The 14051-nt window shown below is 39.4% G+C and overlaps 1 protein-coding gene across 6 annotated transcripts in view; it reads right to left on the bottom strand.

The window, feature by feature from the left end:
• The window catches only part of ITGB6 (integrin subunit beta 6), a 127288-nt gene that overhangs the window by 2436 nt on the left and 110801 nt on the right, over window positions 1-14051 (bottom strand). For all 6 annotated transcript variants that reach the window (XM_055307929.1, XM_055307932.1, XM_055307930.1 and 3 more), the window contains 2 exons: window positions 11483-11602; window positions 5729-5895 (listed from right to left, as the gene is read on the bottom strand). In XM_055307929.1, the coding sequence (XP_055163904.1) occupies window positions 5729-5895; window positions 11483-11602 (287 nt within the window). The remainder of the gene's footprint in view (window positions 1-5728; window positions 5896-11482; window positions 11603-14051) is intronic.

Genomic DNA, 14051 nt, shown 5'->3' with positions numbered 1-14051 from the left:
TCATAAAAATCTTACCCTGTTTGGAAACACACTAATTTATGGATAGAAAACAAGACTTTGGCTGTTTTACATGCTGCTCTTTTACCAGAGTTGAAAGAAGTGCCTAGCCAACAGCAGGTACTCAGTATTTACTGACTGAATAAATGAACCAATAAGTGCCCCCAACATGAAATATAAAGTAAAAAAAAAGTAAAAAAAAAAAAGAGAGAGAGAGAGAAAAGTGAACATGTAGAAACGTACAAAGATGAATGACCTAGTATCTGCCTTTAAGAGATGTGTTACTGGTGAGAGGCACCACACAAGAGCACTGATAATCTTGCTGAAATGAGATCAAAATTCAGGAGAAACATTTAACTGCTTGGGGGAAGCAAGGAAAGGTCCCTAGGACAGTGAACATCTGCTCCAGATGGTAAAACAATTTGGAGCATTTGCTTACTAGGGAAGAGCAGTGTGTGAGATACAGAGTCACAAGGCAGTAGTGTGTGGGTCATGGGGCTCAGGAAGAAGGGCAGGTCCCAATGCAGGTCGGGCAAGAAGGCTTTGCCTTTGGGGCAGTGCAAAGGAGTTGTGCCAGTCTGGGGAATTCAGCTGTGCTCTTCAGGTTGTAGATGTGTTTCCAGGTGCCATCACCAGGACCAGCAGGACCGAGTCTCTGTAGGTGTTTAAAGAAACACCAAGCTTGATCCTCCAATTTCTCTACTTTGGTTGAATTGTTCCAGCCCGGCTCAAGATGCTTGGAGAGAGTGCAGGTTTCTTCTCTCCCACTTTCTGAGGTTGGCCACACAGGTATTAATGTCAGACAGCCTGGGGTCAAACCCAGCCTCCACCACATGACCTCATTTAAGCAATTCCGAGTCGTGGTGTCCTCACTCATAGGAGGCATTACCAAGGTGCCTACCTCATCCATGAAATACTTTAGCAAAGACCCCGGCCCATATTGAGTGCTCAATAAACGCTGCCTCTTCTTATTAGTTCTTGTTTATACCTCTTCTTCTCATTTGGAATTTCCTTTTTAAGTTTTTGGAGAGGATTAGAAAGAATTTTTTTCCCCTGGAGCTTTCATATTTAATATTTCCAAGCCTATTTCTGCTTGTAAATGAAGTCTAGGTACCACCAATGATCTTCCAAATCACTAAATCTTATATTTGGTCTCCTTATCCCATGAACTGCAGAGATGTCAGCAAGTTCTAGACATAGACTTCAAAAACACAATTACATTTGCTTTCCTGAAACGTTTCTCACTGTTCTCAGAAGAACTGAATAAAACTGAAAAACATTTCCAGGCATCTCCCACTTGTCACCCTTGGATTTGCCGCAGTATCTTTATTTTGAGGAATCACACCTGCACTTGCTATTTCTGTGTGGCCCAGAGCCAGTGGCCTGACCTCTGACTGAGTAACATGTTACCTTTGTTCATGTGCCTTCAGAGAGAGATGCTATCTCAGTAATGAGGCCAAATAGAAAAGAGGCTCCTTGGTGGTAGAGGATGAGTGAAGTGCTTCTTCTACTGAAGTCAACCTGGATAATTCTGAGGACCCTCCAGTCCTGATTTAGTCCTGCTGCCATAGGAACTTGGAACTGGGGGCACCTGGGTAGCTCAGTGGTTGAGCGTCTGCCTTCAGCTCAAGTCGTGATCCTAGGGTGCAGGGATCGAGTCCCTCATCGGGCTCCCTGCCGAGAGCCTCCTGCTGCCTCTGCCTGTGTCTCTGCCTCTCTCTGTGTGTCTCTCATGAATAAATAAAATCTTTAAAAAAAAAAAAAAAGAACTTGGGATTTGGAGAGTGAGGGGCAAACTGATGTGGTCTTACATGCGTGTAGAATCTCATTTGGAAACAAAAATCATGTATGAATGCTATTAAGTTTAAAAGATGATACGCTATTAAGTTTAAGTTGGTTTCAAAAAAATAAAGGACTCTCCTAAAGTGGAAAAATGGCAAAAATAAGTGCAGGCTGGAGATGACAAGTGGAGCATTGTTCCGGGGGAAGAGGGAGTCTTAGGGAAGAGAAAAAAATACTCTGAAAGAGTAAATGGGGTTATGAGCAGGGCCAGCTTAGATCTTTGTAGGACCAGGAACTCTTTTGTGGGCCCCATCCCTTATCATGTCAAACATTAAAATGTGGGGCTTCTGGGTGATTCGGTCAGTCTAGCGTCCAACTCCTGGTTTCAGCTCAGGTCAGGATTGTAATGTCGAGCCCCACATTGGGCTCTGCACTCAGCGCAGAGTCTGCTTGAGATTCTCTCCCTCCCTCCCCCTCTGACCCTCTCCTCATGCTGTCTCTCTCTCTCAAATAAATAAGCAAACATATTAAAATGAGCCCACATCCTGCACTAAGTATAATTTATATGCACTATAAAGGAAGTGACTTAAGTTGCAATTTACTGAATATATGATGTTATTTTGTAGACATTTAGTTGAATGTTCATTTTGATTGGGCAGTTTTCATTCTGTATTTTGAAGCAACTTTATTCAGGTCTACAATATTTGGGAGGTCTCTTGCAAAGCTAGTTGTAGGGCCTGGGCATGCTGATTCGGGGTGATGGGTGAAGCAAGACCCTACCGTAGTAGGAGGGTAAGGTGGGATTTTAAAGGTGGAGAAAGAGCGAGTATGTACTGCTGGGAGGCAGTCCTGTTTCTTGCCCTCAGCTGATAATCTGAACTCAGGAAAAGGTTTTGTTGTCAGGAAAAAGAGTGGCAATGTCTAGTACTGCCTCCTCTAGTGCCATGTGGGTAGCAACTTCTCTACAGAGGATTTCCAGCTGAGACACAGGCTTGGGTCTCCATTTCAGATAGGTCTGAATTCTTTCACTATTTAGACAAGGTTGGGTTTTACCCCAAAATCTGAGGTGACCAGACTGATTTCCCCAGGAGTCTGGGGGGTGCTAATTTAGGCTGCAGATTCTGTAAAGGCAAAGGCACATTTTTGGAGCTTGAAAAAGTGGTAATAAGAAAGCTCTCTGTCATGACCCACAGCTCTCTTAATGATTGCCTAACTGCCAAATGCAGGCCTGATTTGCTTAGCACAGTACAAAATCAATCCATGACTGCAAGAAATGTCAGACTGAACATTTTTTGCCTCTAGTTAATGACTTGTCATCCTAGAAAAAATGTCTAATCAAAGATGAATTTAAATATCTTCCCTTTGTGTTTTCATAAAGAATATGGATGGTGAGGTTATTTTTAAAAGTATGATAAAAGGTAACCTTTCTTTATGTCTATGATGAAATGTTTCAAGAGGCAAGAAACAAAGCGCTTTCTTGTCCTGAGCTCTGTCACCTTTGGAGTCCAATGGAGGCCTATGGGTCAGGAGAGTCAACTACCCCATCAACTCTGGAGGTCCCCTGGGGTTTAAAGACCAGTCAAATTCAGTTCTTCAAGAAGAAACAGGTTTTAGATTTAAAATGGAACCAAAATGAGAACCCCCAAAAGGATGTACTGAGTAACATTTTATTTCAATAGGATGTATTAGTGAAATTTGAATAGAATTATTTGAATTAAACCTCTTTTGCATCCAACTGAATAATTATTACTCAGTTATTATCTAGTAAAGAACATCAAATATTTGTTATTCAAAGAAACTCGATTTAGCAAGGGAATAATATTTTTCATTTATGATTTTATCTGTTTAGTGCATATTTTTGTTCCATTTTAGATGAAGAAACAGTTAAAATTCAGCATTTGAATTTCAGTCATGTTCTACATCCTGAGGGAAAACAATGCATGTTTTAGGGAAATTAACTGTTAATTAAAATGTTATTTTAAAGATATTAATCATTTGTCAGTATTCATGCCTTTGTATGAGAACATTAAAATATGCTAGTTAGTAGATACACATCACATAATTGTCCAAGTACTTGTTTGCAGGACACCTGCTTATTATTTCTAGAAAGGTCAAGACTGTTCTTGGAAGGGACTGCAATAAGGTTTTCAGCTCCACCATGGACCAATCCTTTGGGAAGTCTCTTAATTTCTCTGAGCCTCAGTTTCCTTACATTGAAAATGGGATTATTCCGACTACTTCACAGGGATGGCATTGTTCAACCAACTATTGCTATGTGTTGTGTTAACTTAACCATATTCTTTTGACTGATTGCCCTTTTTACCATTGCCAAGCATTTGGTTGACAGTTGGTAGAAGTTAAAAACATCTATGACCAGGGGATCAGGTGAAGTTAACTGACCCAACACTTTAGCCTCATAATACTATGTTCTAAGTCACCCAACTAACCTCTCAGGTTACGTTTTACCTTGTTAGGAATGGATAAATTATATCCTCATTGCAAATCCAAATTTACTTTCCTAGAGGGCTTTATTTAATTATGAAAAATTCTTTCATACACAAAAGAAGAGGAAAGCTGTATAACAAATCTCTATAGACCCATCACTCAGATTCAATGATTATCAAGATTTTGCTGCACTCACTTTACGATTCCCCTCTCTCTTTTGGCTGAATTATTTCAAAGCAAACCTAATCTTCAATTTTCCTTTCACTCCAAAATATGGATATTTTGTAGCAAAGTCATCCTGCCATTATCCTACCTAGTCAAATTAATCATAATTCCTTGCTATCATTCTAATATTTACTCTATATTATCCTTTTTCCAGTTGTCCAAGAAATATATTTTTACAGCTAGACTGTTCAAATCAGGATCAAAACAAGATCCATGCATTGAATTTGCTTGCTGTGTCTAAAGACATTTTTAGCAGGAAGATGAAGTAGATGAAAATTTCATTGTCCATTGCCCTGCACCATATGTTAGAGTTACTTCAAAATAACGGCATAAGATATTGACATCTCTCATCAGGATAAATTTATCCAAAACATAAATTCCATTTGCTTTAAGAAATGAATATTTTACTATATACTTAGAGAAAAAAGTGTTAACATCAATTTATTTGGGCAGATGAACCCAAAGGAGCATTGTGTTTGTCTGTATATTCTCCAGTGAAATCACTGTTTTTAGAATCAGCAATGTAAGATAATTGCTATTAGATAGCTGGGCACACCATTAGGGATAGAAAGATGAAATTAAAACCATGAAATTGTTTCTATGGCCCTCTAGAAATGTAATTATCTGCCCTGTAGAAAAGAAACACAGAAAATTGGAGTCCTGTGTTTGTCTACTGTGAGGAGGAGACACATAAATTATATCTATCGAGTACGCATATTTAAAAGTTGACACTTTTTTGGTATTTTTCAGGTAGCTGTTTAAAATTTGTTATTCAGAAGAACAAACTGGATGGTATTTAAAAAGTCTCAATTTGGCACTGTAACCTATTATAAGTAATGAGTAGTTCTATGGAAATTGGCATGAACTGTCATATTAGTCATGAACGTTATTCCATTGGCTATAACACAACCAATTTATGGAAGTGTTTAGATATAACACCTATGCTTTATCAAATGGGGTCTGAATGATCCTCCTGATAATGAAGATTAAATGTATTTCCTTGATGTCCCTATACAGCTACCCTTCAGAGTAGAGGAAATTCCTACTGCACTGAGAGACACTGCATATGCGATGAGCACTGTCTAGGCCCCAGAAAACGGACAGAGGTTCCTTTGTCCCCAAAGCAGATAATAAATCAAAGCTGTTAGGGACATAGTGAGAGGAGTAGGGAAAGAACATGACATTCTCACTCTCTTTTAGAGCAGAAGAAAGCTGACATCCGTCTCTTCCACAAGTCACTTTCTCCCCTGGACAAGGAACAGCCCTTGTGTTTACATACCGTTTGCCACTTGGCCTTTGACCGTTCTGCTTCAAATTTGGCAACTTCTTTACGATCATGAAATGACACCAACAGCTTCCAAATGCACAGCAGGACAACCCCAATGAGAAGAATGGCCAGTGAAACCCCCAACATAATCATGGGAATGTTTGGGGGCTTTGGACAGTCTGTGGAAATAAAGAAAATTATATTAGGAAGAGGTATAATTGGGGTATCTGGGCAGCTCAAACAGTTGAGTGTCTGGCTCTTGGTCTTAGCTCAGGTCTCAATCTCAGGGTCATGAGTTCAAGCCCTGTGTTGGGCTTCATGCTGGGCATGGAGCCAACTTAAGAAAAAGAAAAGGATGGTGTAATTAATACTGTGATGTAGAGAAAACAGTTCTCATTAATTTTTTCAACCATAGTTTTTCCAGTAGAAGGAAAATAGTAACACGTTTTATTTTGCTGAATTAAAAGAAAAATGAGTTCCTTGTTGAAGGAGATAGCCCTGTATAGTAGAACAAAAGTTGGAGTTTGGTTATTTAAAGCAAATGGATATATACTTGAATGGCTGACTCAAAAAGAGTTGCAATCCCAAGAATGAGGATTAATACACACATAATATATATATATAGGATCATGAAAAAGACTAGTTTAATTACTAAAAACGATCTCTTTTGGGTACATGATAGAATAGAAATGAAATTTGTGAATATGCTCATTTACACACACACACACAATATTAGTTTATCATGGATTTCCTTGAAACAGGAACTGCCCGGGAGATTATATTCAAACTGCTATGAAACCCATCCCTTGAGAAGTTTACTACATGCTTTGTTTTTTTTGTTTTGTTTTAAGTAGATGGAGGACAATGATGGCTTTTAGTTTTATTTAACATTAATGCAGTGCTCTGGTGTCCTGGAAAGTTCCTGGACTGGGGTCAGGAGAGGTGGGTTCAATTCCTATCCGGTGCACAGTAGCTGTCTGATATACATCAAGTCCCATGATTTCTCTGAGCCCCAGGACCCTTATCCGTCAGACAAAGGTGTGGCACTCCAGCATTCCCTTAACTTCCCCGAGGATAAGATTGAGCTCAGGTGCTCATGCTTATTAAACTCCCAGCTTCCTAGACCCTCCCCAGAGATTCTGATTCAGTGGGTCTTAGATGGAGCCACAGATTTTTTTTTATTATTAAAAATATCCCAAGTGATGCTTATCTTCAGGGAAGTTTGGGGAACTAGATGTATCGTCCCTTCAACTTGAACATTCTATTATTTTGACTCTATTGATGATATTAATATAACTTCACAATTATACAGTGCTTTCCTTCACTGACAGCAGAATGACTAATAATTCTTGCAATATGCCTGGGAGACGATACATTTCTTAATGAAACATTATAATTAAGCTCTCCCCTTGCTTTCATGAGAAAAAAAATCCCACATAAAAATTATCATTAAATATCTGCCTCCCTCTGCAAGAAGTGAGGCAAATCTTTGGTATCTGGGGAGGAAATGAATCATGCTTAGTTTATCCTAACTCTTATTGCTTTTAGATATTTAATAAGGAGAGTTATACACACAGGTCTAGTCATGCTGCTTTCAAGGTAAGAATCTGTAAGTGATCTGAATTTGAGCAGGACTAATGACTGCACAACAGCATGATGCCTGGCCTCACACACTTTTGTTCTTTGGATAAAAAAAAAAACATGTAAGGAGATTATGCAGAAATAAGTAAAGGAGCTAATGAAATAGTTACTATAGTATGAAGATCTAAAGACTGTTTCCAGCATAGCAAATGAACCATGGTTTCTTCTAAGGTGGCAGCAACAGTCCTGCAAAGAAAGTGGCAGCTCTGTGTCAGGGAGAATATATGCTGGCTACATCTTTGACTACAAAATGTCTGGGTGGGGCGTAGCATGTTCTTGCAGGAAGCAAGATGAAGCTTGCTAAGACCCTGCAGTCAGACTGTGAGTTAGGAGGACGCTCCAGTAGAGAATAAATAAAGGAGGAACAGGTATGGCCCAGCAGAGATCATTTTTTAAGAACTTAGAGTATTATACGTTGGGGATACGTATTACGTGAGAAATTATGCGTTTCTCAAGAAAAGATTTTGGCCCATATACCAGAGCATGTTATTACACAATAGAAATGTCCACTGTTTATACTCTCTTTGGTATTTCCTGAGATGCTCAGACTGATGGCAGTGGACAGAAGGTGGGACAAGAGGGCCATCGTCATCACTGTGTGCAGCGTTGCCTGTGGAGTCCCGGCCAGTGCCAGCTAGTTCTTTCTTTTTTGTTTTTAAGATTGTATTTATTTATTCATGAGGGAGGGAGGGAGGAGAGAGAGAGAGAGAGAGAGAGAGAGAGAGAGAAGAGGCAGAGACACAGGCAGAGGGAGAAGCAGGCTCCATGCAGGGAGCCCAATGTAGGACCCGATCCCGGGTCTCCAGGATCAGGCCCTGGGCTCAAGGTGGTGCTAAACCACTGGGCCACCCAGGGATCCCCAGTGCCAGCTAGTTCTAAGGTCCTGGGTTCCCAGTGCTGCCAACCTGCTAGCTCTGTCACACGCGGCTCTTGAGCACAGAAATGTGACTTTCCTGAATTAGATCGTGTGGTAAGTATAAAATACATATTGATTGTGAAGACTTAGTATAGAAAAGCATCTCAATGGTTTGTGTGTTGATTACATGTTAAATGAGAGTATTTGGGATAGAATGGATTGAAGAAAACATAACTAAAATCCATTTCACCAGATTTTACTTTTTAGTGCGGTTACTTGAAAATTTAAAGTTACATATGTGGTTTGCATAACATTTCTATTGGTGCTGATCTAACATATTTATTATGATCCTGCAGCCAGTGGGAGGCAGTATAGCACAGTAATTAAGAGCTTGAGCTCTAAGCCAGACCTCCTGAATTCCCCAACCAGCACTGGTATTTAATTACTGCAAGACCTAACTAATTTCTTTAAGTTCCTTTTGATCTCAATTTCCTTATCTGTAAAGTGGAAAGAATAGCAACACTTGCTTTACATGGTTGTTATATGGAGGAGGCTAAAAGAGTTAATGAGTGTAAAACATATAGAATGATACCTGGCATATGGCATTAGTAAAGGCTCAATAAATGTGAGCTGCCATTATTATCGCAAATTACAACAAATATACTCTTCCTCCTTTTCTATCCTCAAGACTTCAAGGGCTGGAACCTCTATGTTGGGGCCTGTGGGTGTAATATCAACATCCACATCTCTGTTAGGAAGGCTCCTAACTATCATTCCTCGACTGTGGCTCTTATGAATGTGGCTCTTATCTCTGAAAATTCTTCCAGATTTAAGAAAAAAAGATGAGCAAAGCTCTCCCTACATCCACACATACCCTGATGATGACTGTTCACTTGGTTTCTTTTTAAATTTGTTTGTAGGACTGTGGGACTCCTTGGCCTTCACCTTCTCCTTTCTACCCTTGCCTCTGACATGCTGTCCTGCAATCCTCTGATCTTAGTGCTGTGAGAGGGCCTACTGATTCTAGGACAGGCTCTGTCCTCGGGGCCCCTCAAAAGCTTGGGGCCTACCTAGGAACATGAATATTTGCCAGGGAGAAGCATCCTTGGAGCTGTCATGTGACTCCTGTTAAGTCTCAGGAAGGTCATTTCCCCCTGACTTTTCCCTACTACAAAAGCACAAGGAGAATAAAACGCCCTAATAAAAAGTCATCAGGGAGTCTGAGTACTTTCAGAAGGATGGCATGTTTATGTGCCACTTAGATTGTGTGGAAGCACCAAAACAAGCAAGCAAACAAATGAACAAAAAACAACCAATAGTTCAGTAACAAGGAGGCTCTTATGAAGCAAAGGCATGTTTCTCTCTCATACATACACATACAAAATAAAAATGAAAATAAAAATAACCAGATCCCAAAGCCCCTGAATTAAAAACAAATTTGGAAGTTCATTTTTGTTGTGTGGAACTCATTGTTCCAAAGGAATCAATATTAAAAGGACTGGCTTTGATTTCAGGAGAACTCCCTATGGCAGCCCTGGGGACTCAGCGATTTAGTGCCGCCTTGGGCCCCGACGTGATCCTGGAGACCGGGGATCAAGGCCCACATCAGGCTCCCTGCATAGAGCCTGCTTCTCCCTCTGCCTGTGTCTCTGCCTCTCTCTCTCTCTCTCTCTCTCTGCCTCTCATGAATAAATAAATAAAATCTTTAAAAAAAAAAGAGAGAGAACTCGCTAAAGCTACCACCACAGTCACAGAAACAGAGGGTTGCGGGGTATAGTGCCAAGATTCTGACTTTATAAAACACATAATGAAGAGGCAGGTTTTTCTGTACTAGGTAATTCTTCCTTGCACAGCAAGATTTGCTTTAAGTTCCCTTAACTAATGGCCTCTATAAACCATTTTATATTTGCATTTCAAAGAAGTCGATTTATATGAGATTTTCAAGAGCAAGTCCCAGGTACATTCTGGCAACCTGAGCTTCAAGACCAAGGTCGCAATCATACCCAGGTAACCTGTATTGTGCTGACTTCTACCTCTCCTCGACCCCCCATACTGCAATGTGGTAGTTTTCTAATCATGTTTTCTTGGTTGGTTTATAATGTCTTGAACTTACATTTTTGGTTTCTTTGGTTTTTACACTCTTTAGTGATGGCACTTTGATACTCTTGGCTTCAGATTCAGGATTTAATATTTTGTTGGCACATTGATAAGCAAGCACACACAAAAAACACATCTGCCTGTTAGCCTGCCCTTGCTGCTGTTGTCCGGGACAGAACTTAGGCCTCAAGGTTTTGGGGGGAGGAGGCGGAGGTTGCAGGCAGGGTCTGGAGAGATCTGATTTAATGCAGCTGTCATTTCTGCCAGAAAGATTTAGGAACATATCATTAATTGAAGACAGAAAAGGTGAGGCACCTGTGAATAGCTAAGACTGCAGCCAGGGAGGTCTTGAGCCATCTGTAGCAGAGTAGTATTAAGATGCAGAGTCTTGGGCCACACTTTGCACCTGCTGACTCAGGATGCAGGCATTTTAACAAGCTCCCCAGGTGAGTCTGATACTCACTAAAATTTAAAACTTCTCAACAGCAGTACCTTTTCCACTATTTTCTTTTCTTCCTACTATAAACTTCTCTCTCCCCTTTACTGAAGATGAGATTTTTATTTGAGAGCTTCCCAAGTCCCAAGCAAACTCCATGAGTTGGTATGGATGAAAACCCACCAAAGCAATGGACTCTTTGACTTCCTGTATGGATTACTTCCTTCTTCACCTGCTGCTTCATGTCTTTTCTGACTCAATGGTCCATTACTGTAGGTTATGAACTGGCACATGTTTTATATACATTATTCTATTTAATCCTTGAGTCGACCCTTAGAAGAAGGTAGTATTATTTTTCCCATTTTACAGAGGAGGAAATAGACTCAGAGGGAAGTATCTTTCAGAATGTCAAGCAGCTATTAATTAGTAGTAGAACAGCCTTTCCTACGGATATACCTTCTGCTTATATTATATTTAATCAGTCCACCTTTCTACAAAACATCCGCCAGCTTTTGGTACAAATATACTCATCTTGTTATGTGGACTAAGGAAGAGACATTGAAACACATCAAACCTTTCAACAGGTATGTTTCAATCGTTGGGAAAGTAGAAGCCCTCTATCAAAATTCTGGAAAAGTCTTTCCTGGAAACCTACCCAAAACGTCTTTCTGGTTGTTTCCTCCTCTCCTATGCAGTAGTACCACTTACCGTTGACAATGGAAGGCATGCCACCCACCTTTCTCATTGATGCTGTGAATGATGGTTTTCCCTTCATTATCTGTAGTTATTAGGAATGTAATGAGACATTCATTTTCTCCTTGCAGAGAACAGGCAACAGAACTATCCTTTGAAAAATCTGCAGATAAAGGAGTCATTCATTAGATTAAATGAGATTCCAAAAGAGATTAGTTTATTTTTAAAGCAAAGAGGTATTAAGTTTTAATATGCAAATAGGAACTTCAACATTGCAGAAGAGAAATAGAAAAGACATAGGATTTTTTCCCACCACCTGAAGTTTTAGTTTCTATTCAGGTTCCAGAAGAACAGTTCCAGGTGTGGTCAATCAGGACTGACCATCTAATGCACTTATCAAACTGATGGGGGCAGGATTTCAATAGTGAAAGTACTTGAAGGCTGGTATACCTTGTTGTTTTGGGAGTAGAATGGCTCTGATTGTGGTAATGAGGGGGCTGTATGTTCCTCTTGGCTGAGAGCATCTGGGAGAAAGCCTAGATTACATTTCAGAAAAAGACTACACAGCCCAAAATGATACTGATACTTCTAAGGGGGCCTTTCCCACAGTCAAGATTGCTGGCCATGTATTGTCACAAAAGTAAGTATCAATTAATATCAGGAAATGGACATTGAAGTGTTATGCACTCGGGGACTAATAGGATGAAAGTAAACCCCAGATTAAAAGGAACTCATTTGACAGTTTGCCTCCCATCCAGTATAGACTCTTTGTTAATAAACAAAATAAAACAACATAATCCAGTTTTCCTCAAATCTTTTTCAAATAGAAATGTTTTCTTATTGAGCTCATTCAAGAGGCAGAAAATGAATGTCACCGAAGAAACTGAAAATATAGTAAAATGGTCAATCCAAGACATTAATACTATTTATCAGAATTTTTAGTGGTCTGGTACCTCTGCCAAAATTATCTAGCATTTTTCAAATTAAAAAGAAGCAAACTTGCTTAAAATTCTCCTATTTTCTAAATTGGAGACTTTGTAATGATACTGTTACAAACGCTTTTTTTTTGAAACCATTTTTTTCAGAAACCTGTAAATAGAACAACTATTTGCTTTTAACCTAAAATTTTGACATATGATCGAATATTACTGTATTACAACACAGTGGGTCAGAATATTGAAACTGGGACTGTCCCAGATAATCTTGGACATACTCTTGCTAGACCTATACCTTTTCTCATGAGCTTAAAAATAAGTTTTAATAAAACAGAATCTATATGTATTCCTTTGAGTCTAACAAAGAAAAAGTAAATAATATGCTATTTTTTGTTCAACAATGCCATAGCCACAGAAAGAAAATCATTGCATTTGCATTTAATTTATAAGATAAAAACCTCATGTCAGTGTCTGCGAGAATGTCTGTATTATCTATGAAAAAAGGGACTTAAAACATTTAGCATTATGGATAGGATTTCAGATGATAGACTTAAGTGAAGAAATTGCTTTGGAATCCATTAGGGGCTTCTATTTACATAGGAATATTAGGAAATCTAATTCTAAATCATTCTTACCTGGTCATTCCCAAATATTTATGATCATCTAAACCATCTGGGATTTTTTTCAAATAAGGATTCCGGGGGCCATCCTGGGTATCTCATTTGAGAGGACAGTGGTATGCACAGGAGCTTGTATTTTAGTGAGCTGTTTAACAGTACTTTTAATAAGGTGTCCTGATTATGACATTTGGGACCTCTGGGCAATAGTTGATTAGTGATATTCGTGTTATTTCGTGGGTTATGTCCTGCAATAGCATTACATATATAACTCATACTTTGGTCATTTTTAGATGGCCTTTACCACACGTCCTCCTACCACACCACTCCAGTGGACTAGGATTCATGAAGTCTTGGAGAATACGCTTTTTCTTGTTAGAGAGTTTTTTCCCCTCCTTTGTCCTCTCTGCCATGACAGTGCACACCCACCCTGTTCCCCTTGAGCTTACTTACTGGAACATTTTATTCTCAGGTAGAAAATATGTAGATAGCTTATAATACTCCTTCCAGTAATACTGATCCTGCTTTTTTATTTTCTTTTAAATAGCTACACTGAAGTACAGAGAGGCTTAATTTACTTCACTGGGATTATTTAAATTTTAATGGAACTGTTAATATGACCTTTGAGTCATGACTTCCTTCTTGCTTTAATTACTTCACCACTCCTTTCCATGATGGTTATGACTCTAGATTTAGCCAGTTTTGTAGTGTTTGGGTATTAAAATGGCATTATTGAATGTGCAATGAAAGGGTCCAGCTTGGGCTGGAGATTTGCATAATTAGCTGCTAAGGTTTTCTTTTGTTGTTCATTAAGAAATGGACCTTTCTTTTTTCCCCTCTTTATGAGTGCCAGCCAGCAGTGCTGCCCTAGAATAATAGAGCGAGAATAAGATCTCAGACATTCCATGAAATTATACTTCAAAAAAGGAGAAATGTGAGAATGGAGGTGGGGAGGCGGGTATCTGGGAAGGTCCAGGAAGGATACAGAAATATAAACCACGTGCCCCACTGAATTATGACAACTATGTGTTTAAGACCTGTGCTCTGGGGATGAGTCAGG

This window comes from Nyctereutes procyonoides, unplaced genomic scaffold (genome assembly GCF_905146905.1).
Source record: "Nyctereutes procyonoides isolate TBG_1078 unplaced genomic scaffold, NYPRO_anot_genome, whole genome shotgun sequence".
In the NCBI taxonomy this organism is placed as follows: domain Eukaryota; kingdom Metazoa; phylum Chordata; class Mammalia; order Carnivora; family Canidae; genus Nyctereutes; species Nyctereutes procyonoides.
The sequence above is the reverse complement of the archived record's forward strand: the minus strand, read 5'-3'. Positions and strand labels throughout refer to the sequence as shown.